Source organism: Hippopotamus amphibius, chromosome 10, assembly GCF_030028045.1.
Source record: "Hippopotamus amphibius kiboko isolate mHipAmp2 chromosome 10, mHipAmp2.hap2, whole genome shotgun sequence".
Taxonomy (NCBI): domain Eukaryota; kingdom Metazoa; phylum Chordata; class Mammalia; order Artiodactyla; family Hippopotamidae; genus Hippopotamus; species Hippopotamus amphibius.
Window position 1 is genome coordinate 117,099,348 of NC_080195.1, and position 22,924 is coordinate 117,122,271.

The 22,924-nt window shown below is 68.5% G+C and overlaps 1 protein-coding gene across 1 annotated transcript; it reads left to right on the top strand.

The window, feature by feature from the left end:
* The first annotated feature begins 2,129 nt into the window (after nucleotides 1-2,129).
* COL6A1 (collagen type VI alpha 1 chain) lies at nucleotides 2,130-21,155 on the top strand. Its single transcript, XM_057697212.1, has 35 exons — nucleotides 2,130-2,341; nucleotides 2,887-3,016; nucleotides 4,191-4,391; nucleotides 4,849-5,008; nucleotides 5,162-5,290; nucleotides 5,393-5,413; nucleotides 5,539-5,559; nucleotides 5,631-5,675; nucleotides 6,472-6,525; nucleotides 7,065-7,109; nucleotides 7,208-7,234; nucleotides 7,426-7,452; nucleotides 7,548-7,592; nucleotides 7,889-7,942; nucleotides 8,138-8,200; nucleotides 8,968-9,030; nucleotides 9,125-9,178; nucleotides 9,273-9,308; nucleotides 9,577-9,639; nucleotides 10,977-11,039; nucleotides 14,605-14,667; nucleotides 15,347-15,409; nucleotides 15,505-15,555; nucleotides 15,673-15,708; nucleotides 15,996-16,058; nucleotides 16,247-16,312; nucleotides 16,807-16,842; nucleotides 17,305-17,341; nucleotides 17,535-17,543; nucleotides 17,792-17,925; nucleotides 18,139-18,248; nucleotides 18,430-18,613; nucleotides 18,711-18,891; nucleotides 19,616-19,645; nucleotides 19,772-21,155. Exons 1-35 carry the CDS (start codon nucleotides 2,245-2,247, stop codon nucleotides 20,392-20,394), a joined length of 3,084 nt encoding a protein of 1,027 aa, XP_057553195.1. The 5' UTR covers nucleotides 2,130-2,244; the 3' UTR covers nucleotides 20,395-21,155.
* The last annotated feature ends 1,769 nt before the right edge of the window (nucleotides 21,156-22,924 follow it).

Below are 22,924 nucleotides of genomic sequence, written 5' to 3' on the forward strand. Positions count from 1 at the left end.
TCCTGCTGGGTAACTTGCCCGTTCCCAGCACTTACTTTTGGAGGCACCCGGTGTCCCAGGGGCCTGGGAGATACAGGCGTCCCTTCAGGGGGGCTCCTGGAGGGCTCCTGTCGGGGCCCGGGGTTCCAGCGCCCCAGCCTCTCGGAGGCCTGAGCCCAGGGGCCCCCAGGCACCGAGGGGCCCAGGACACGGCAGGCCGCACCCCTGGGGCAGGTGACCCCTGCTTCCCTGACGCAGCGGCCCAGAGAGGGGGTCTTCTCCCCGTCACCACCCCACCCTTCCTGCGGGGCCTGGGGACAGCCCTGCCCCCACGCCTCCTGGACCCCCCAGCTCATGTCCTCCCCGACGCTCCAGGGCCTTGACTCCTCCACCCTGCAGACCTCAGCTGCCTGGACAGGGTCACCTGGGGGTCCGTTCAGACCTGCAGGAGCCCTGCCACCCGCCCCTAGACCCCGGCCCCCACCCAGCCCGATCCCCGCGGGCCGCGGCCATGGCTCACCCGTCTCAGGTGCTGGATACTGTGTGGGAGCCGCGGGGGGGGGCCTCCCCGGCCAAGCATATCCCTGTGACCCCCCACTCTCATCCCTCCGCCCCGGCCCGGAGGCTCTGGTGCGGTCCTGGAGTGCTGTGACACCCCCGCCCCCGAGGAGAAAGGGTCCCTTTGCTGCGCAGCCGGTCTCTTCTCCTCAAGCGGAGGGGAGCTGCAGAGCCCTACACCCCTAACTTCCTCCCTCGCACCCTGGCCTACGGCCCAGCTCCCAGAGCCCTGCAGAGCCAGGTCTGCGGCCTGGCCTGGGCCTGGGGGTGCGGGGACGTCGACCCTGCGAGGCCGGCCCACCTCTCCGGATGGCCTTGACCGTGCCCAGCGCTGCCAGCCAGGAAGCGTGGGTGTCCCTGTGCCCCCCACCCGCATCCTCACTGCCCAGCCTTGTCCAGAAAGAGAGACCCCCCCCAATCAGAGACCTGAGCACGGCTGCCCTGTTTCTCCCCGTTTTGTAGACAACGTGCTGGGAACCACGCAGCGGCCGGGCCCCTGCTGCCGGGAGCCCCGGTTCCTGGTTTTCCACAGCATAGTCCAATTTCTCCCCAAAACCTGCAAGAGCATTAGCGCTGCCGTCTTTGCAGACAAAACAGCTCAGACTTGGGGAGACCACGTGAGCAGGAACAGCCTTGCGCGGGGGGCTGAGCCCCTTTGTTTGACGTGGAAGCTGGGTGCCCTGCCTCTAACCCCACGGCAGGGCGTGGGTGAAACCAGCAGCAGGTAAAACGACCCCTACACTGAGTTCACAAAAGTTGCAGAAAGTGGGTACGGGGGAAACACTGGAAGAAACCCCACAGCAGTCATTGAGAGGTATAATTTCCGAAGGTTTTCTCCAAACTTCTCCACTGTGGTTATACAACGTCCGCATGTCTTTAAACTATAAAACGGTTTGGCTGATTTTAGATGTGTTAACAGCTGCAGCTCTGGGAAAGACCTTCTAGAATGTTCTCTGGGACAGGGTTGGGTCTGGCCACATCCAGAGAGCCCACACACGGGGCCCCGGGGCAGGCTGGTCTTCACGCCTGTCCTCAGAAGCAGGGCCTCACCCCCCTCTCTGTGTCGCTGTCTCTGTCTATACACGTATGTATATGAAACAAATGCGTGTTTAGTTGTCCCGACTGTGTCTTCCCAGAGCAAAAAGTGAAATCTCTCTCGTCAATGTGTATTTGACTAAACTCTGAAGAGACATTTACTCGAAAGTCAGACAGATCGATGGATTTGAAACGTGTAAACAAACAGCGCCGTGATGTGCAGACACCGGTGCGCACGGGGACAGGGGAGCAGGCGCGTCAACCCCACGGGGAGGTTGGAAACAACCAAGGAGCCTCTCAGGGAAATGCCTCTCCGCTTACGCGCTCTTTCTCAGACGTCTTCGCCGGACAACTGCAAGCAAATAAAACTCGCACACGCCAGGAGCGCTCCCTTGGCCGCGTGGCACCGGGGGCTCCAGCCGCTCCAGGGAGAGTGAGTGAGTCAGCCCCGCGCTGGGAGAGACCCCCGCCTCCCTGCGCTGGGACCCGCCCCCGTGCAGCTCCTCCTCCCGCCCGCTGCTGCCTCCACCCCTCCGTCCTCCCGGGCTGGAACTCGGGCGGGAGGGGAGCAGAGACAACTTCTCTCTCTCTCTCTCTCTCTCTCTCTCTCTCTTCCTCTCTCTCTCCCCCCGGCCCCGGGCCCCGCTCCATGGTGACCCGCAGGCCGGTGACATGAGGCTGCCCCACGCTCTCCTGCCCCTGCTCCTGCAGGCCTGCTGGGCCACCGCGCAGGACGACCTGGCCAACTCGAGGGCCATCGCCTTCCAAGGTGAGTGGAGGGGCCGCCTCTCGGACCCCGGCTCCGGCGGCTGGGCGAGGCCGGCCTCCCCCAGCCGCATCAGCTCCGACGCCGCCGCAGCGGGACCCCGGCCCCTGCCCTGACGGGCGAGCGCTTCGATGCTGCTCAGCTGGGGAGGGCCTCGCGGGAGGGGACGAGCCTCGCCCGGCTCAGCCCGGGCCCCCCAGCGCCTGTCCTGGGGAGGGGGTGGGGGCTGTGCCCTCCGCCCGTCGGTCCCTTTCGATTCCTTGCTGGTGGTCAGTCTAGAAACACGGTTACCTATTCCCACCCACCCTTTTCTGAAGATCATGCCCCTGGTAGCTTTAAATTCACCTCGGAAACTCGATGAGGAATCGGCCTCGGCTGTGGTGAAGGGTGGGCTCCTCGCCCTTCCAGGAGGGTTCGGGGCCTCACTAGGCGCAGCGGGGCGGCCAGGCCATAGCTCACCTGCCGGGGAAGCGGCCGCTGGGGGACTCACGTGGGGAAGGCGGGCACAGGGTGTGAGCCCAGGCCCCCTCCGCCCGTCCCCGGCTCAGACTGCCCCGTGGACCTGTTCTTCGTGCTGGACACCTCCGAGAGTGTGGCCTTGAGGCTGAAGCCCTACGGGGCCCTGGTGGACAAGGTCAAGGCCTTCACCAAGCGCTTCATCGACAACCTCAATGACAGGTAGGACCTGGGCCTCCTCCCCGTCCCTACCAACCTCTTGGTGGGGGGGGGGGTGGCTGGCCTGGGGTCGCCCCTGCCGCAGCCTAGCAGGCAGAGCTGGGCCTCAGTGTCCCCACCTGAGAAGGGCAGTACTGGCTGGGCCACTCGAGTCCCCTCCCTAAGCCTGTGTGGTCCCAATGGGCCAGAAAAAGGCTGAGTTTGAGATGGAGCAGGCCGGTCAGCAGGGAGGTCGGGGGGCCACGCCGCAGCCGGGGCACTGGGCGCCAAACGCCGAGGAAGAAACAGCCCCTGCCCCCGCCACCAAGCGGGCTTGGGGAGCTGGCCGGGGCCCTGCGGGTCCTCCCAGCGCCCGGAGGGGGCACCCCTTGCCGACCCCCTGGACACTGGCCGCTGCCCATGTGGACTGTCAGGGCCCACGTTCTGGACCCACAGTGCCAGTGTCCCCCACGTCCAGTGTCCTGGTTGGAGGGGCTGCGGGCGGCACACTCCGTGCCTCTGCCCCGTGACTCACTCACGGGGAGCCCCAGGCAGTGGGCGTGGCCGCGCCCAGGACACACCCACAAGGGCGGGTCCGGGCCTCAGGGGGAGGGCCCCGCTCAGAACCAGGCTCCTCCCCCTTCCCGCACCTGCGCAGGGCCCACCGCCCAGCCCGCCCTCTCCCTGCTGACCCGCGGACCCGCTGAGCGGCTGACCCCCTCACCAGGAGGGACTGCAGGCGCAGGGGCAGGTCTGCCCAGGGCAGGGACTGTGGGCTGAGCCCTCAGACCTCCCGAAATGCCAGCTTTACGAGGCCCGGGAGGGCCCCGCGCGGGCGTGCCTCGGGGCGGGGGCATCGGGGAGCCCCCACTCCAGGGGGCTGTGCCCGCGCCTCAGCCCCTCCACCCGCGACCTGGGGGCCCTCCCTGCTCGTGGGGCCCTGCAGGGACCCTCCGTCCCCCGTCTGCGGACCGGCTGGAGGGGCCCGGCCACCCCCCGAGACCCTCGGCCAAGGCGCCCAGGGCCGAGGGAGGAGGCCACGCAGAGCCAGGCCCCCGGGGTCCCTCCCGCGTCCGCCGTCACCGGCGCCGCTGCCGTCCACGCAGGGTCTGCCGCCCGCCCTGTGGCCCTGGCGCAGCGGCGTCGGGGGGCGCGGGCCTGGCCCGGGGGGCCGCTGACCGCCGCGCCCGGCCCGCAGGTACTACCGCTGCGACCGCAGCCTGGTGTGGAACGCGGGCGCGCTGCACTACAGCGACGAGGTGGAGGTCATCCGCGGGCTCACGCGCATGCCCGGCGGCCGCGACGAGCTCAAGAGCAGCGTGGACGCGGTCAAGTACTTCGGCAAGGGCACCTACACCGACTGCGCCATCAAGAAGGGGCTGGAGGAGCTGCTCGTGGGGTGCGTGCCCGCCGCCGGCCCCCGGCCGTGGCGCTCACCGGGCCCAGGGCCGCCCGGGGCCCCGGTCCTCGCGGCCCAGCGGGTCCTGCCGCGCCCGCCGCCCAGGCCGCCGCGGGGCTGCCGAGGTCCCCCTGCGCCCCCTGCCCCGCCCTCGAGCGGCGCCCTGTGTCCTCAGGCACTGAAGGCAGAGGGGACCTGGAAGCTGATCCCGGCGCAACAGCATCTTCTGTCTGGCCGCCCCTTCCGGAATCCCACCTTATGGCCAACCCGCACAGAGACGCAGGGAACTGCTCTGAGAGCCTGGGCTCTGCTCGCCCCCCGGGTTTCCTAGCCCCTGCCCCTCCCCTCCGGTCTGGGGGGCTCAGCCCTGCGGTTCCAGTGGGGCCCTGAGCTGTCAGGGCCGGTGCCGGCCTGAGGGGGCCAGGCTGGGTGGTCTCACCTCCCCCGCCCCCTGCAGGGGCTCCCACCTGAAGGAGAACAAGTACCTGATCGTGGTGACGGACGGGCACCCCCTCGAGGGCTACAAGGAGCCCTGCGGGGGCCTGGAGGACGCCGTGAACGAGGCCAAGCACCTGGGCATCAAGGTCTTCTCCGTGGCCATCACGCCCGACCACCTGGTAGGGCCCCCGCCCTCCCGGCCGCGCTGGGGAGGAGGAGGGCGGGGGCGGGCACAACCTGCGGGGCGGGGCCTGCGGGCCAGCGGCGGGGGGACGGCCCCGCGCTCCCGCTGTCGCCGACGCGGGCCCCCGTTCTGGTCGCGTCCACGCCAGGAGCCACGTCTGAGCATCATCGCCACGGACCACACGTACCGGCGCAACTTCACGGCAGCCGACTGGGGGCAGAGCCGCGACGCGGAGGAGGTCATCAGCCAGACCATCGACACCATCACGGACATGATCGTGAGCGCCCCGCCCCCACCCGCCTGCCCCGCTGCGTCCAGGATGCGGGAGACCCTGTGCCTGGAATGAAAGTTAACTCGACTTTTCCCTTTCACTTTTCAGAAAAATAACGTGGAGCAAGTGGTAAGCCCCCCCCCCCCCCCATTGGCGTCACTGGGGCCCGTTCCCCCACCAGCAGGCGGAGCGCGGGCGGCCGGCGTGGCTGTGCCTGGGCGCTCTGACACGTCCCTCTGTCCCTTCTCCCACAGTGCTGCTCCTTCGAGTGCCAGGTGAGTGTGGCCCCGCCCACCCCGGCCGCTCTGCCACGGCCCCGCTCTGACTGTCCCCTTGTGTCTTGCAGCCCGCCAGAGGACCTCCCGGGCCGCGGGGCGACTCTGGCTACGAGGTGAGTGGCCGTGTCCCGCCCACGGTGACTTCCGGGGACGGGGGTGGGGGGAGAGCCTGGGAGAAATGTCGCTGCAGCGCGGCCCCTGGCGTTAGGGACGCGGCTGGACCCCAGCAGCTGTCCTGAGCGCCCGCTGCCCGCCTGCTGCGCCGAGCAGGCGCCACAGCTGCAGGAGAGGGTCCGGGTGCGGTGCTGCCGCGGGGTGGGCCGCTGCTCGGCCTCCTCCCCGTGGGGGAGGCGGTGGCCTTTCTGAGTGACCGTCCCTGTGGCTTTGCTCCTGGAGGTGGCCCTCGTGGGTTGGGTGCGAACATGGGCCCGAGGCTGGGCCTGCTCCATGCGGAGCTTTGGGAGAACACACTTAGTTGCCAGTATTCACAACCCAGGAGCTGGTTTGTGAAAGTCCAGATTTCTGGCTTTTCCTAGAAAGTGTCTGGTCCAGTGGCCATGGAGCCACATGGCTACCTCCCCCAGGGGGCTTCTGCGCCCCATCTACCCCGTCCGCCCCTGGGAGCCAGCGCAGCAGCAAGACTGGGTGGAGAGAAAAGACTCAGGGGTCAGTCTGGCCCTGCTGGGCAGCCCCAGGGCCCAGCAGGGTGTGTGGGAGGGGACCACGGACCTGACCACACAGACCCCAGGATGGGCCACCTGGAAGGTGCCTGAAAACCACGTGAACACTTGCAGCCTGGATGGAATAGCTTTTTAGACCATTTTTTGTAGCAAGTAGAGGATCCCTCTCACCAGGGTCTTAGAAATAAATGGAATTCGACCTCTAACCTTCATCTGCTCTGTGTTCCAGGGAGAGCGAGGGAAGCCGGGGCTCCCGGGAGAGAAAGGAGATGCCGGAGACCCCGTGAGTGCAGAACGCCTGACAGGGACGGGGCAGGGGCGGTGCTGAGAAGCCTGAGGCCAGGGGACTGGGCTGCAGAAGCTTCCAGAAGGATGGCTGGTTTCTGAACACCGTCACCCGGCCTGGCCTCAGAGGACACGGCCCCCGTGGGTGGCGAGGACCGGGGGGCACACGACACAGCCATCCTTCCAGCATTCCGCACCCAGGCAGACCCCCGTGCCCCTCAGGCCCTACGCCGGCCCACCTGCTCTCAGAGGACGGGGCCAGGGGGTCAGGCAGCCAAGTCCCAGGGCCTCCGCTTCAGCCACGGTCGGTCCCCCCCCACCCGGGGGCCCTGCACCTCCCCCTCCCTGGAGCTCCACTGAGAACCCTCAGGCGTGGGGGTGGGGCCTCCGCAGCAGGGTGCCTCTCGGACACAGGCCAGTGGTCAGCCAGCCAGGCCTCTCCAGCTGACCCGGCCTGAGTAGGGTGCGGAGCCAGGGAGCCGGGTGGGCGCGGCCGCTGCCCCCAGGGCTGTCTAACGCCCGCCTCCTCCGCTGCAGGGAAGGCCTGGGGACCTCGGACCTGTCGGTTACCAGGGCATGAAGGTGCGTCTCCCTCCTCTGCTGCGGCCTTTCCTGGGGCCTCGGGCCGTCGGGCCCGGGGCGCCCCTCACGGCCCCCTCCCCCCTCTGTTTTCTGTGTAGGGAGAAAAAGGGAGCCGAGGAGAGAAGGTGAGTGACCTGTGGCTTTGGGACCTGTGTCCCTCGGGGCTCGGAGTGGCCCGCGACCCTGGACGAGGACAGCGCTGCCCGTTCCTGGCGTGGCCGGCCTGCGATGAGCTGGATTGGGGGGTGCCCTCCTCGGGGAACTCGCCCCACGATGGGGAGACCAAGCCCCTCACCCTCCCTTTCTGTCTCCACAGGGCTCCAGGGGACCCAAGGGCTACAAGGTGAGTGTGGCCAGAGGGGCACCGCGGTGGGGACACTGCCCTGTGGGGTGCTGTCTGACCGGGACCTGACCCTCTCTGGTTTTTGCACTTTGCAGGGCGAGAAGGGAAAGCGTGGCGTGGACGGCGTGGACGGCATGAAGGTCGCCCTCGGTGGGGGGAGAGCTGGGGGCAGGGCCCGTGTTTCAGGAAGGGATGGTGGGCAAGGCTGGCCGCCCTGGAGGAGGTGGGTGGGGGGTCTCGCGTGTGGCCACCCCTGGGCAACTCTGAGGCGGCATGAAAGGCAGGAGACATTTCCTGCCATGTCCCAGGTCCCACTGGACCCCAGGCCACCCGGCCAAGTTCAGAGCATCTTCTGCCGGGTGGGACTTTCTTGGGAAGTGGGTGGAAGAGCCAGAGCTGGAAGACTTGACCTCCAAACCCGCCTTGCTCCTTGCAGGGGGAGACGGGGTACCCCGGCCTGCCAGGCTGCAAGGGCTCGCCCGGATTTGATGTAAGTCGCTTTCTCTCACTGACATTTTAAGACGGTAACTCTCAGGAGTCAAAGCCGCCTCAGCCCTCCTGCTGGTTCGCGTAGTCACGGGGGCCGTGCCACGGGCAGACCTGCCCGTCTGGCTCGTCACTCGCGTGTGTGTGGCCCGGTGACTGCGGTTTCAGACTGTGGTCTGACTCTGCGTCCTCTCCCCAGGGTGTCCAAGGACCCCCTGGGCCCAAGGGCGACGCGGGTGCCTTCGGACTGAAAGGAGAGAAGGTCAGTGACTTGAGCCCACGGGGGCCTGGGCGGGGGCTTTGTGAGCCACCGCGTGCTGCATGGACGTGCCTCCTGGAAGCAGGTTCTTGCCCCGGGTCTGGGGGCCAGGCCCCACTGCCCGTGGGGGATGAGGCCTCGCCACTGCCCTTCCCGGGACCTGCGGGGCTGGGGGTGGGGCCCTCCGCCCCACGGAGCTCTGGTCCCTCAGCCTCGGACGCGTCCTGTCCCCATCACACCAGCCGCGCCTGCCCGTCCGTCTGAGGCCGCTCTGGTCACCTCGGGACCATCCACGCAGCCCGCGGGTCAACCCAGCATCGATCTGCTCAGGAACCAGCAGGGCGATGGCGCCGCCGCGGGGCCGGGGGCGGGGGCTGAGGACCTCGCGTTTTGGGTCTAATCCATGTCTGTTGCTGGCATTTTTCTGGGTTTTCAGCAACAGGACATGCTGGGAAAGTTGGAGGATGACACAGACTCTGCCCCAAACCCATCCTAGCACCGCAGACACCCTAGAGCGGGGGCCGAGGTCCCCGCCTGGCGACACGGGGCCTCCATTCACGGGGGCCACGCTGCCCCTGTGGTGGGCGGGGTCTGAACCCAGGAGGCGGGTTCTGTGCAGAGACGTGGGTGGCTGCGCAGGGTCCTCCACATCTGGGGCTCCTGCGGGCGGTCGGGGACGGCGGCCTGAAGCTGGGTGAGGAGTCCAGCGTGGGGCCCCTGGCCCACGGCCGGGCGTGGCCTCCTGAGGGCTGACCCTTGGATCTTTCCAGGGGGAGCCTGGAGCAGACGGGGAGCCTGGGAGGCCAGGGAGCACAGGGCCCCCCGGAGACGAGGTGAGCGTGCACGCGGCCCCCGGTGTGGCGGGGTGGGCCCCGGCCCTGGGGGGCCACGGGGTCGGGGACGGACGGCCTGTGCTGTTGTCCCCAGGGTGAGCCCGGAGAGCCTGGTCCCCCGGGAGAGAAGGGAGAAGCCGGCGACGAGGTAGGAGCCCCCCTGCTGCCGACGCCCGAGCCTCCAGCCTCTAGCAGAGCTCGCATCGCAAACTAACTCTCGTGTCCATCCCCCTTAATCCCAGGGAAACGCGGGACCAGACGGAGCCCCCGGAGAGAGGGTGAGCGGGGGTGCTCTGGGCTCTGGGCCTCCCCACTCAGTGGCGGACGTGGATGGTGTGACCACGTCCACCGTGTCGTCCAGGGTGGACAGACCCTGGAGCCCTGCGGGAGCCTGTGGGCCTCGGGTCTCTGAGAAGATGGGGCGCGAGATGGAGGGACCACACGTCCTGGCGTCTGCTTGGGGCCGGGGGGCTGCACCCAGGCCTCGAGCCCCCGCCCGGCACCCTCCCGCCTGCAGCCTCAGCGCCCTCTGCTCCCTCCACACAGGGCGGCCCTGGGGAAAGCGGACCGCGGGGGACTCCAGGCGTACGGGGCCCGAGAGGAGACCCGGTGAGTCACTGTCCCTAAAGCTGGGACCGCATCCCTGAGGGGCAGAGACCGGGGCCAGGCCGCCAGAATCACAGGACAGGCCTCTGGCCTTAGCTGTGGGCGACCCACGCCCGCGCCTCCAATTTCCCAGATACCCCAGCCCCCACACACGGCTCCTGCCCTCAGCCCCCACCCAGACCTCTGAGCTGTGCGGCCCCCGGACACCTCCAGGGCCCGGGGAGGGAGGCGTCTCCCCTCCCTAAGGACAACCGACCGGGAGCAGCCACCTGAAAACTCACCCAGACACGCTGTGTAAGCACGTTCTCCGTGGCATCGGTACGACCGTGTCGGCGGGCTCTGTGTCCAGCGCCACGTCTTTCCCCAAGTTGCGTTTATTTAATTTGTCCTTCATTTAGCTGCCCGACGTCACCCGTGCACGGCTGACTCACCCAGCCCCTCCCCGCCGCACACCTGGGCCCTTCCCCCGAGAGCTCCGTGAACCCCTTGCACACGGAGCCTGCGTTCCCCTGGGGACGGTTTCCCTTGGTTAAAACGTCAAGCGCAGGAGTGTGGGGACAGGCCCCGTGGCCGCTGCTCCCTCACCTCCAAGGCTCAGCGGGCTCAGCGCCCGGGCCACGCTGGCTGCTCTGCCCTGCGGTGCAGCGGGAGGGGGTGGCAGGACGTCCTCCAGCGGGCGGGAGAGCGGGGCGCGGCCGCACCCCAGGGCTCCGCGGTCGGAGGCAGGGATGCTGAGCCCCACACCGCCGCGCAGCCGGCCCGCGACCTGCGGGAGGTGCAGGCGACACGGCCGCTCCTTGCCCCTGAGAATGGACAGGCTGTGCCGTCCCCCTGGCGGTGACACGCGGCCACAGGGGCAAATGCCCCTCCTCCAGATGGGTGTCCAAGGCGTCCCCATGGGGAGAGCGAGCTTAGCCAAGGCCAAGGTCAGGGGAGAGAGGTTGGTCTTTCTGACCCCTCCCATCCCCCTGCGCCGGGGACAGCTTTGACCCAGCTTCCAAGCCCAGTCCTTCAGGCCAGGAGACAGGGCTGTGCCCGCAGGAAGTGCGCTGGGCCAGCGCGGGGTGGGGCGTGGCCGGGCGGACGGTGAGCTGCCTCTGGGCCTCGGGGTGGGCGGCGGCTGGCCCCTTGCTGTGGTCTCTTGAGAACAGGAGCCACTGGATGGCCGAGCACACGGCCACGCTGTGGGAACCACGTGGGCACGTGTGAGGCGGCCGGGGAGGCCCGCCCGCAGCGGACAGTGGCCTTCTTGGCTCAGGGGGAGCTGCCGGCCCCCCGGCCTCACCTGGCAGCCGCCCTCCTCCATCTCCATCTGCATCTCAGCGGTTTTTTCTCCCCAGGGCGAAGCTGGACCCCAAGGTGACCAGGGACGGGAAGGCCCCGTCGGTGTCCCTGGAGACCCGGTAGGAAGCCTGGCGGCCAGGCCTGGGGGGAGAGCTGCCAGTTTGCGTCGGCTCACAGACTTAGGGGGAGGTGTCTTCACTTCCTCCTGGGGTACTTCCCGCAGGGGCGTGACCTGGAGGCCGTGGGGTGTCTGGTGGGGGGCGGGCGTCAGCGTGGCCGGTGTGGATGGGCAAGGTGGGCCCAGTGCTCACGGGGGAGCCCTGTCGCGGGGTGGGCGCCTGCCAGGACACAGCCCTGAGTGCACGCACCCCCACGCTGTCTCAGAGAGGGAGGGCGCCCTGGCGTGGCTGGTGTGGGGGGAGGGCAGTGAGCCTTGGAGGCCGGGGGGCGCGTGGGGGCAGGGCTGGCAGCGGCGGGGCCGTGATGGGGTCGGTGGGCCTGGGGACCCCCCGGCCTGGCAGGGCAGGGTCACAGAGACTGAGCCCAGACGGAGAAGGCAGAGTGTGTGGGCCCGTCTCAGTGTTTGGAGCTCAGGGGTGAGAGCCTGGCTGGAGGTTGATCCGGGAGTGTTGGTGGGCAGAAGGTTCCAGAATTCCTGGATGTGACCTTCTAGAGGCCGTGCTGGGGGAGGGGAAGAGAGGGAGGCCTGAGGAAGCAGCGGGCCTGGTGGGAGGAGCAGTCAGGGGACAGGCAGGGGCCACGAGCCGCTGGGGGCAGACAGGTGAGACCCCCCTCCCCAGGGAGCATCAGCCCATCCTCTCCAGACCCCGGCCCGGTCCTGCCACGGGGGTCCCCGAGTGGAAGGTGGTGCAGGGACAGAGGGAGGCAGGTTGGGACGCGGTCAGCACCGACCAGGCCTCAGCCAGAGGGACGAGGGGGAGCCTGCCTGCCGGGTTTGCTGGAGCCCCCATGGCCACGTTGGCGGGCGGTCGTAGCCAGGCCAAGATCCTGGCGGCCAGTGTGTCCTGGCTCCAGCTGGCCCTGGGGGAGCACGGGAAGGTGGGGGGCAGCCTGGTGCCGCCCTCGTGGGGCCGGCCGTTCACCGGGGGGACGCACCACGCGTAAGTGAACAGTAGCAAACGGGCCGCTGTGCGTGGTGAGGACGCCTGGCTGGGAGGCGGGGCCTGCGGGGCACGGGCCCCTGCCGCCTCCTGTGGAGCGAGGCTGCCCCAGGGTGCACGGGCGTCTGAGGCCCCGTGACGTGGGGTGCTGCCTGGGCCGGTGTCGGCCGGCTCTGCCCTGGCGCTGTGTGTGTGGCGGGGGCTCTTGCGGGCGCCCCCGGAAGGTCAGCGTCCTTCTCATCCCTGTTGGCTGTGTGTAGAGCATCTGCATTTTACTTTACAGAAGAATACTGTGATTAATATCAACATCCAGCTGCCACTCAGTCAGCTCAACTGTCCATTTGTCCATCTGTCCATCCACCTACCCACCCATCACCTGTGTACATATGTGTGTATCTGTCCGTCTGTCCATCCACCCGCCTGTCATCTGTCTGTTCATCCGTCACGTGTCTATGGATGGATGGATCTGTCTGTCCATCCAGCCATCTACCCACCCACCCATTCATCTGTCCATCTTCCAAGGCTACACCCAGAATGTAAATTCTTAGCAGCAAAATTTCTTGGCCCCAGTGGTGTGTGTGTGAGTTGACACGTGCCAAATAATCATACATTCCTATCCATCCGGCCCCCGCTCACACCCCCAAGCGTGTAAATAGGTCTGCACCCTCACCTTTGCCAAGATGAGCTATGATCAGATTCTAGACGGGCGCTTTTGCTCCTCTCTTGGTTTGACCGTTCGTGGGTTCACGGGCTGAGCGTGCTCTCTGCCGGGCTGTCCAGGCAGATGTTCATTTCCCGCCAGGGTCCGTGTTTCCCACACTGACGGCGTGAGGCTCCACCACGGCGCGGCCGTCCTGTCTGTGGTCGCCTGCGTGCCGGCCTCGTCTGTGGTGCCTTGTGGTTGAGGGTGTCCTGCTCATCTAAGGAGATTCACTAAAGCACTCCCGCTTTCAGGGTATTTTTGCTCACGTCTTTGGTGCGTCCGGAGTGCAGGTTGTAGGGTCGGAGCAGAGGCGGGCTGGCTTGCCCTGCTTGGCTCTTTCAGCGAGCGGCCAGCCCGTTGCCGCAGCGCACGTGACCGCAGCCTCTCCTGGGGATTAAGCTGTGCCTGTGCCGTGTCTGCACCCTCATCCCTGTGGGTCTCTTTACGGGTGGGTACCGCACACTCGCCCCTTTCTATCACCATCAGTCCCACGACGGTGACTCTTGTGGCCTCAGGCCGGGCTGGTCCTGCTGCCTGGGCCGCTTCCTGGGCCCCTGCTTTCCTGGACAGGAGCCGAGGAGCGGTGACTGCTCCCGGCCTGTGCCGCCGGCAGAGCGGCCCGGGGGACGCAGGTCTACCCTGTGGCACCTGTAGGAAGTCATTCAAGACTCTGAAGCCATGAAACTCTAAGAGCAGGAACCGGCACTGGGGTTCACGGGGACATGCCAGCAGCATTAGTTTTCAGGGGAATTAACTCAGAGTCACTGCAAATAAAAGGAAACTACCGGGAGTGTGGGGAGAGAGGGAGGCCCCACCCAGGGCCGCAGGGACCCCTTTGGGAGGAGGCCCTGTGTCCTCCCAGCCTGTAACCAGCTGGGGACCATCCCTTCCCGACTTGTGGCTCCTGGCCGAGCGGGCACTTGCTCACCTGGACGTGTGACTTCCCGGAGCCTGCAGGGCTCTGGCTTCTGTGCCCCGCCCTCCCGACCCCATCACAGGGCCCACGGCCCCCCTCCCGCTCCGGACGCCCAGGGTCCATGCAGGTTCTGGGAAATGTGTTTTCCCAAATGCCAGGAAAAGGAAGCGGAGAAACAGAGGACAGGGTCCCATTGTCCTGTTGTGGGCCCGGCCGTCAGGCCTCGTGTCCCATGTCCCGCCGCGGTCACCACCCCCTCCACCCCCGCATGGGTGTCCGCGTTGCCCACAGCCCACCAGCCGCCTGCAGGAACTCTGCCCAAGTTTGGTCTTTCTGTGTCTTGGGTGGGTCCTTGAGTCCCTGTTTCCCCGGATGTGCCGCCGTGGCCAGGAGGCACCGCCAGGCAGGGTCACCCCACCCCGCGTCCCTTTTCTTGGACTCCTGAGCCCCGCGTCCCCGCGGTGGGGGCCGCTGGCCCCATGGCCTGCGTGCAGGGCGTGAGATGATGGCACTGCCCGAGGCCCACAACAGCTGCGGTGGCAGCTGGACCCCTGCCAGCTGTGCGGAGTGGGGGGGAGGGCGGCAGAGCAGTGTCCTGCGGACAGCGGACGACGGCGTCGCGCGGGTGTGTGGAGCAGGGCAGCCAGGAGTGGCCTCCTGCGGCGTGCCGCCTGAGGACGGGGCCCAGGGCGCGGGCCTCTGCGTCCAGGGACCTGCTGGGGGCCCAGAGGGGCAGGCTGGCCGGCGGCCCCGTGAGTGACACGCGCTCGCCCTCCTCGTGCGGGCCTGGCTGGGGCGTCGTGGAGAGCTGGGGGCCGAGAGCCTGGACCCCGGAAGGCAGGCGATCGCCTCCGGGGGGGCAGGGATGGAGAGGCAGGGTGGGGACTGGGGCCGCGGGCTGCTGGGGGGCAGAGAGGGCCCGACGGCGTGTCCTCTCCCCGCAGGGCGAGGCTGGCCCCGTTGGAGCGAAAGGGTACCGAGGCGATGAGGGGCCCCCGGGGTCCGAGGTGAGTAGCCCCTCCCGGGAGGGCCAGCCTGGCCCCAGACCCGCCCCCACCCAGCTCTTCCCTGGGAGACCCCCACGGGCTCCTCAGGCGTGAAAATGTTTCATTTCACCTCACGGTACATGCGACTCTTAGCACATTTAGAAAATGCAGAAAAATGTGACAGGAGAGTTGACATCCGAAACACCCACACGGAGAGGAACCGCGCGAGCAGTTTGGCTTCTTTCTTTCCAGATTTCCTTCTTCCTTCTTTGCGTGTTACGCCCATACATTTGACTTGTGAGATTTTTTCGTTTTTCTCATCGTGAGCTCAAACCCCACTGACGTCTCAGCACGTGGTTGACGTGGCTGACGAGCCGCGTCGGCCGCGCCTGCGGCTGTGTCTGCGGTTCCCGCACCCCCGCCGGCTGGGCCCTCGAGTGGAGCTCCCCACGGTGACCCCCTGGCTCCCTGTCCCTGTTCGGGTCACTCCCTGGGTGGACCGCTGGGCAGGTGGGGTCTCTAAGGCCCGAAGAGGGCAGGGCCCCCAGGATCACGGGTTTAAAAACCTTTCTTTTAGTCATTTCTGTGCTGCGAGGAGCCATGTTATTTTCTTTACTTCTCCCGCTTGCCTCCAGGGGCCTCGTGCCTCTGAGCCCTTGGGGCTGGCTGCCTGGCGTCCACTTCATCTTCTCCTCCTCAGGGCCCCAAAGGAGCCCCCGGGCCCGCAGGCCCCCCTGGAGACCCCGGGCTGACGGGCGAGAGGGTGAGTGGTTCGGGGCGCGGGGCACAGCCGGGGTGGTGGGGGGCGGCCTGGCCCGGGGGAGTCCCACAGTGACCGGACGCGCTCTGCTCTCCCAGGGCGAAGACGGCCCCCCCGGAAACGGCACCGAGGGCTTCCCCGGCTTCCCTGTGAGTGCCCCCGACACCCCCTGTGGCCAGGCGGGCACGCGTGGGCTCTGTGGCTGGGGTCGCCCCTCGCGGCCCCCCCACGTCAGAGCCGGTGTGACGGTCCCGCCTTCCCCGCAGGGCTACCCGGGCAGCAGGGGTCCTCCCGGCGTAAACGTGAGTACACGCCCGTCACTCTGTGGGCCGCTGGGTGTGCACACGGGCGCACACGCACGCGTGCAGACGCACACGCCTCCCCTCAGCGCAGCCTGTTGCCGAGGTCGCCCCACCCACATCTCCATCTCTGGGGGCCCCACCTCCCCCGGGGGCCCCCGCTGACAGACACTCCCTTCAGGAGCTGTGGGCTCCACCTGCACAGAGGCCTGCTTCTCCCAGGAGCCCAGGCCGCAGCGCCCACCCCGGAGGCTGGGCCGGGCTCCGCCTAACCGCGTGCTCCCCTGCAGGGCACCAAAGGCTACCCTGGCCTCAAGGGGGACGAGGGAGAAGCCGGGGACCCTGGAGAGGACGTGAGTGCAGAGCCCACCGCGCGCTGTGACGTCCGGGGTCCCCCTCGGCCCCGAGGGCCCGGACCCCGAGGGCCACGGAGGGGGGTCCCGGGGGCGGCTGAGCGTCAGGGGTCGAGGGGCGGTGGGCAGACTCACAGCGGGTTCCGGCCACCCGTGGCTGTGCCTGCTACACCCTGCTGTCCTTCCAGAGCAACGGCGTTTCTCCCCGAGGACCCAAAGGAGCAAAGGGCTACCGAGGCCCCGAGGGCCCCCAGGTGTGCGGCGGGACGCAGGCAGCACCCAGCTGCGGTCCGCGGAGGCTGGGGTGGGCGGGAACCGGGGACCAGGCTCCGGGAGGGGCTCGGGGGGTGGGCTCTGGCAGGTAGGATGGGGAGCACAGGCAGTTTCAGGGTGAGGGGGGCTGAGCAGGCAGCGGCGGGCAGAGAGGCAGGGCAGGTCTCCAGGTGAGGCCTGACGGGCACGGCAGGGCCCAGGGCGGTACCTGGATGAGCCGGGCACCCTGCCTATCAAGGTGGCGCCGTTAGACCCACAGGGACCCTGTCCGCCGGACGGTGTGCACCCCCTGACCGCCAGCAAAGGGCACGTCAGGCAGTTTTCGCCCGGTGGATGGCAGTAGCAGGTCCCCAGCCCTTCAGGGAGCCCTAATGCAGGTGGGGTCTGCGAGGGCTCCCGTCAGACCTGCAGCCCAGGAATCGAGCAGGGCCCCCGCGTCCACCCTCACAACCTTCTCCTGTCCTTTCTCCGACAGGGACCCCCAGGACACATGGGACCACCAGGGCCGGACGTAAGTGGGGTGTCTGTGAACATCCTTGAGGGCCGACCACTTGGCCAAGGATCCCGTGGGAGGGGAGCCGTGACAGCAGCAGGGGGCACGTGATGGCCACGGGGCGGGGGGGGCACGTGATGGCCACGGAGGAGACACGTGATGGCCATACAGGAACATATGCAGCCATGGGAGGGACACGGGATGGCCGCGGGTGCATGTGTGGCCACGGAGGGGACAGATGTGGCCACGTGTCAGGGACCACGTCAGGTGCTCATGCCCTGCAGGCAGGGCCTCACGGGTAGAGCAGGGCACCCTGGGAAGGGAGCTCCCCTGCGCAGCCCAGCCCCTCTGTGGTCCCAACTGTGGTCCCAGGGGATGGGGACCCGGAGGGCTGGCCTCCCCTCCAGAGCCTGAGGCAGCCCTGGCAGGGCCACCAGGGGGCCAGTTCCGTCTCATGGGCGTGTCTCGGCCCCTCCCCAGGAATGCGAGATTTTGGACATCATCATGAAAATGTGCTGTGAGTATCTCCGCCTTTGAGTTACTGTCCTAACTAGAAGGCACGTCCTGCCACGGTGCGGTTGTGAGGAGGCGGGCCGGAGGGCGGCCGTGTGCCCCCCCACGAGGAAGCCCTGGGAGTGGGGCGGGGGGTGGGCAGGGGAGGGCTGGCTGGAGGGCTTCGTCCTGACGTTTCCCCTCTCGCCTCTTCCCAGCTTGCTGCGGTGAGCGTCACTCTTTACCTGGTGGTTTCAGCGTTCGAGCGGACTGACCCCACGGGCGGGGGAGCCCCTCACCGCCGCTCTCACGGCCTGGCGCGCTGACCCGTCCCCTCCCCGGTCACACGCAACCAGGGACGGGGCGCAGGATTCACCCCGTGGCCCCCGGGTCCTCAAGCCCCCGCCCCTTCGGCTGCCCGGCTCCGGAGGGGGTCCTGGGAGGGGCCCCGAGGCTGACCCCCCACTGCCCACAGAGTGCAAGTGCGGCCCCATCGACATCCTCTTCGTGCTGGACAGCTCCGAGAGCATCGGCCTGCAGAACTTCGAGATCGCCAAGGACTTCATCGTCAAGGTCATCGACCGGCTGAGCAGGGACGAGCTGGTCAAGGTGAGGGGGCCGCCAGAGGCCCCGCGGGACCTGTGCTGACACCAGCGTGGAAGGGCCAGGTGCTGGGGCCACCTCGCCCCCCGGAGCACGAGGCACCCCGGGGGCCCGGGGGCGCGTGCGGCCTGGGACAGCTGGCGGGTGGAGGGGCGGCCGGCAGGGGCTCGGGCGCCTCGGGGGCCCCGGGGAGCTCCTGACCGCGTCTTCCCCGTGCAGTTCGAGCCCGGGCAGTCGCACGCGGGCGTGGTGCAGTACAGCCACAACCAGATGCAGGAGCACGTGGACCTGAGGGACCCCAACATCAGGAGCACCCAGGACCTCAAGGAGTGAGTGCGGCCCGTGCCCCGGCCCCCACCCAGGCCTCCGACCCCCGGCCCCCGGCCCCGCCCTGGCCCCGCCCCACCCCGCCCCGGCCCGGCCCTGACCCCGCCCCAGCCCTAGCCCCGCCCCTGGCCCCCAGCCCTGACCCCGGCCCCACGCCTGACCCCGCCCCCGCCCCGCCCCCAGGGCCATCAAGAAGCTGCAGTGGATGGGCGGGGGCACGTTCACGGGCGAGGCCCTGCAGTACACGCGGAGTCGGCTGCTGCCGCCCACCCAGAACAACCGCATCGCCCTGGTCATCACGGACGGCCGCTCGGACACCCAGAGAGACACCACGCCGCTCACCGTGCTCTGCGGCCCTGACATCCAGGTGGGGCGGCCTCCACGCCTGCGCTGCCGCCCTCGCGCCCTGGGGCTCGGGGGACTGTCCCTGCCGGGGGCCGCGCCAACGCCGTCCCTCCCCCCAGGTGGTGTCCGTGGGCATCAAGGACGTGTTCGGCTTAGCCGCGGGCTCCGACCAACTCAACGTCATCTCCTGCCAAGGCCTGGCGCCCCAGGGGCGGCCGGGCATCTCTCTGGTCAAGGAGAACTACGCGGAGCTGCTTGAGGATGGCTTCTTGAAGAACATCACCTCCCAGATCTGCATAGGTGGGGTCCACGGGGCCCCTCGGCCAGGCGCGGCCCCGCTCTGCTCTCCCTGTGACCCCCGGCCACGGGAGCCAGACGCCCACGGCCAGCAGCCCCTCCGCCGTCCCTCAGGCCGCTTCCCACTCCTACCCCGCTTCCGCACGACCCGGCCTCCACGCAGGCGCTCCCCTAGTGTGGGCTGCACGGTCTCCCGCCCTGTGTCCTGCAGCCGTGAGCACACGTGTGCGCCACGTCCAAGGCTCGGTGCACCCACACGTGTGGGGCGTGGTTGGCCTCGGAGCCTGAGATCCCCTCAGAGGTGCCCACCTAGGGACACACTTGCCACGTCCATCCAGGCTTGGCCCAGGGTCAGAGCCGGGTCCACGGTGCAGACAGCTGGCCGGCAGCCAGAGAGAGCTGCGGGGTCAGACCTGCCCGGGGGGCATGTGGTCAGTGTCGCCCGGACGGCGACGCCCGGGGTCTGAACTGCAGACCCCGCCCCGAGCCTTGGTTTCCCCATTCTTGGAAGGGGGGCGCCTCACTGGGCTGGTGCCTGAGGGACCGCTCCATCCCTGACAGGTCCCCTCTTGAATAAGGGACACCCCTCCTGCTGGGTGGGGGGGCAGCTGTTCAGGAGTGCCACCTGGGCCTTCCGTGGAGATGCCGGGTGTCCTCTCGGGGGTTACGGGGGACCAGCGGTCCCTGCGATTGCTGGGTCCATGCTGTGGGGTTTTCTCTTTTACAGACAAGAAATGTCCAGATTACACGTGCCCAAGTGAGTACCAGGGGTGGATGGGGTGCTTGGGGGGGGCACCGGGCAAGGCGGGTTCGGAGGCCGCAGGGCGGGCGGGGCCGGCTCTCAGGGGCCGCAGCGTGTGCTCACGGCCGCCCCCGCCCGCAGTCACCTTCTCGGCCCCGGCCGACATCACCATCCTGCTGGACGGGTCGGCCAGCGTGGGCAGCCACAACTTCGACACCAGCAAGCGCTTCGCCAAGCGCCTGGCCGAGCGCTTCCTGACGGCGGCCCGGACGGACCCGGGCCAGGACGTGCGCGTGGCGGTGGTGCAGTACAGCGGCACCGGGCAGCAGCGGCCGGAGCGCGCGGCGCTGCAGTTCCTGCAGAACTACACCGTGCTGGCCAGCACCGTGGACGCCATGGACTCCTTCAACGACGCCACCGACGTCATCGACGCCCTGGGCTACGTGACCCGCTTCTACCGCGAGGCCTCGTCCGACGCCACCAAGAAGAGGCTGCTGCTCTTCTCGGACGGCAACTCGCAGGGCGCCACGCCGGCCGCCATCGAGAAGGCCGTGCAGGAGGCCCAGCGGGCAGGCATCGAGCTCTTCGTGGTGACGGTGGGCCGCCAGGTGAACGAGCTCCACGTGCGCACCCTGGTCACCGGCAAGGCGGCCGAGTACGACGTGGCCTTCGGCGAGCGCCACCTGTTCCGCGTGCCCAGCTACGAGGCGCTGCTGCGGGGCGTCTTGTACAAGACGGTGTCCAGGAAGGTGGCGCTGGACTAGCGGCCCAGCCTCCGCCGCCCGGAAAGCGAGGATGGGACCCGAGTGCTCCTAACCCCCCCCATTAGCTAGGTTGTTTTAAAGGAAAGCTTGAAATTCGACGCGCTGCGCTTTGCCCACCCCTCCGGGCGGGGAGCGGGTGTCAGTGCCCCCCACCCTGGGCCCTGCCGGCCCCCCTCCCGCCGCCCCCCCACACCTGCACCCGCACCCTCCGTCCTGCCGCGCTGCCGGTCGGGCTGCCCCAGTCCCGCGTCAGAGACCTGAGCCTGGTTCCTCTTTCCTCTCTGGGGTCGCCAGTCCCCGCCTGCCCTCCCCACTCCCTCAGCCTGACCCCCGCAGATCCCACGATCCGTCAGGAAACAGCCCGACGTCAGGCCTCCCAGGGAGCTCGCGCCACGCACGCGGGATGAGCCTGAGCCCTGGCGCGCAGACACCTCGCCAGGCGCTCGTCACTCACGCCCGCTGCGCCCTCAGAGACCGCGACTCCGCCTCGACCCCGCGTCCCGAACACCCCGGAGCAAAGGTGCTATCCTGCCCCTGCCCCCGCCCCCACCCCAGGGCGCAGAGGCCCGGCCCTGCCCCCTGGGGTAGAGGGATGCGTTTTATCAAAAACAAGCCAAAGCTCTTTTTCCTCAAGAAGTGATTGGTTCTACATTTTATGGAAGAACTTCTTTCTACTTTAGTTTTACTTTTACTCCTTCCTGGGTTTTTTCTCAATGGTGTCCATGTCGGGGACTTTTCCAAATAAAGGTTTTCACTCTCTTTTCCGTGGTCATCTTTCTGAGGCGCTAAATCCCCTCCGTGTTTGCACGTTGCACCAACGGGAGGACTCAGCGGTACTTGGGGGTCCCCATCAGAGCCAGGACAGGTGCCTCCTGGGCCAGACACCCCTCTTCCGGGTCTGGGGGGGGGACGTCGGGAACTTGAAGACAGGCTGTGCTAGAGGAGGAGCTGGGAGGGGCCCTGCCGCTGGGAGGGCCGGTCAGGTCCAACGAGATAAACCCCCAGAGGCCAGTATTCTGGCCCCAAAACCCACCCCCAGACTCCTAGAGGGGCCGGGAGATCCGGGCCTGGACTCAGAGCAGGTGGCAGTGAGCCGTGGGCCCCGCCTTCAGGAGAGGCCCCCCCAGGCGTGTGCAGAGCTGCGGGGAGGGGCTGCAGGCCAAGCAAGACGGCGGGAGTCCGGGCAGGATGCCCTTTGGCATCAGGTCAGGAGAGGGGGGTGCGGCCTCTGCGAGGACCTAGCGGGGAGCGGGGAGACCTGGCGCATGACCTTGGGGGGGGCCCCCTGAGGGGGCGACCGCCTGCGGGGGGGACAGTGCCTCCCCCCCACACCTCATGAGACGGGGCCACCAGAGCCACGCGCCAGGCGGAGGGGGCTGCGTGACCCCCGGTGGCACGAGGGCGTCAGGAGTCTCCCGAGGGGCTCGGCCCGTGACTGAGGTCAGGCTGGCTCCACGGGCACCTGACGGCTGCCAGCAGGAGGTGTCCCCTCCCCCCCGTCACCAGGAGGAGCCCCGGCCTGAGGGGTGGCCCCCCTCCCCACCCCGCAGTGTGACCTTGAGCTGGTCCCCTGCACCTCAGTGTCCCCAACTGCAGATTGGGCTCGTGACATGGCCGGGCCGGCCCGCGTCCTCACCCCTCGTGTCACAGGCCGCTGCATCCGGGGCCGAGGGCACTCGGGGCCCTGCACGCGGCCAGGCTGCAGAGGCCAGGGGCCTGGCAGGAAAGGGCGGCTGTAGGGGGTGATCCTGGTCGGGGAGGGGGCGCCGGGGCTCCAGGGGTCTCGGCAGGACCCCGCACCCCCCACATCCCACCTCCTCAGCCCCCCACCCCACCCACTGAGCTCAAGCACCCTCCTGGGGACCCCAGGTCTGCCCCCAGTCGGGGGGCCAAGGCACGGGTCTGGGGGCTCTCCCCCCCTGCAGGCCTCCCCACCCCGCCTGGGGGTGGTCACCCAGGGACGACTTCCTGAAGGACAGTGAACCATCAGAAACTTCCCCTTTAAGAAGGGCCGTGCCTGTATCCCCGCATCACCTCCCCGGCTGGAACCCCTGGCCACGCCTCCCCTCCCCGCTCCCGCCGGACAAGGAGGGGGACCCGCCTTCATTCTTCTAAAGCTACTGTGAGGGAGACCTGGGGCAGCACACCCGCGTCCTGTCCAAGTGTGTGAGGAAATGTTCTAGACCACCGTGCCAAGCCTGGCGAAACCAGGTCCCCGCTCCTGCCAGTGGGACAGGATCCCCGCTCCCTCCTGGCCCGGGGGCTCCGACGCCCCCTCCCCTCCCTGCTCTGCACGGTGGGAGCTCCAGGGCGCCGGCTCGGCAGGGGGTGCAGGACACCCTCGGGGGCCGGCCACCCCCCACGTGTCCCGACCCACGGCTGCCGGGGCAGCACCCGTCCTCTCTCCTGGCTCCGCCTCCCAGGAAGCGGGTCCTGGACGTGGGGTCCCAGGGGTGCTCGGAGGCCTGCCAGCCCCACCCGGAAGATGCCCAGGATCCCCCGGCCGGCGCGGGGCAGACGGGGCACACGC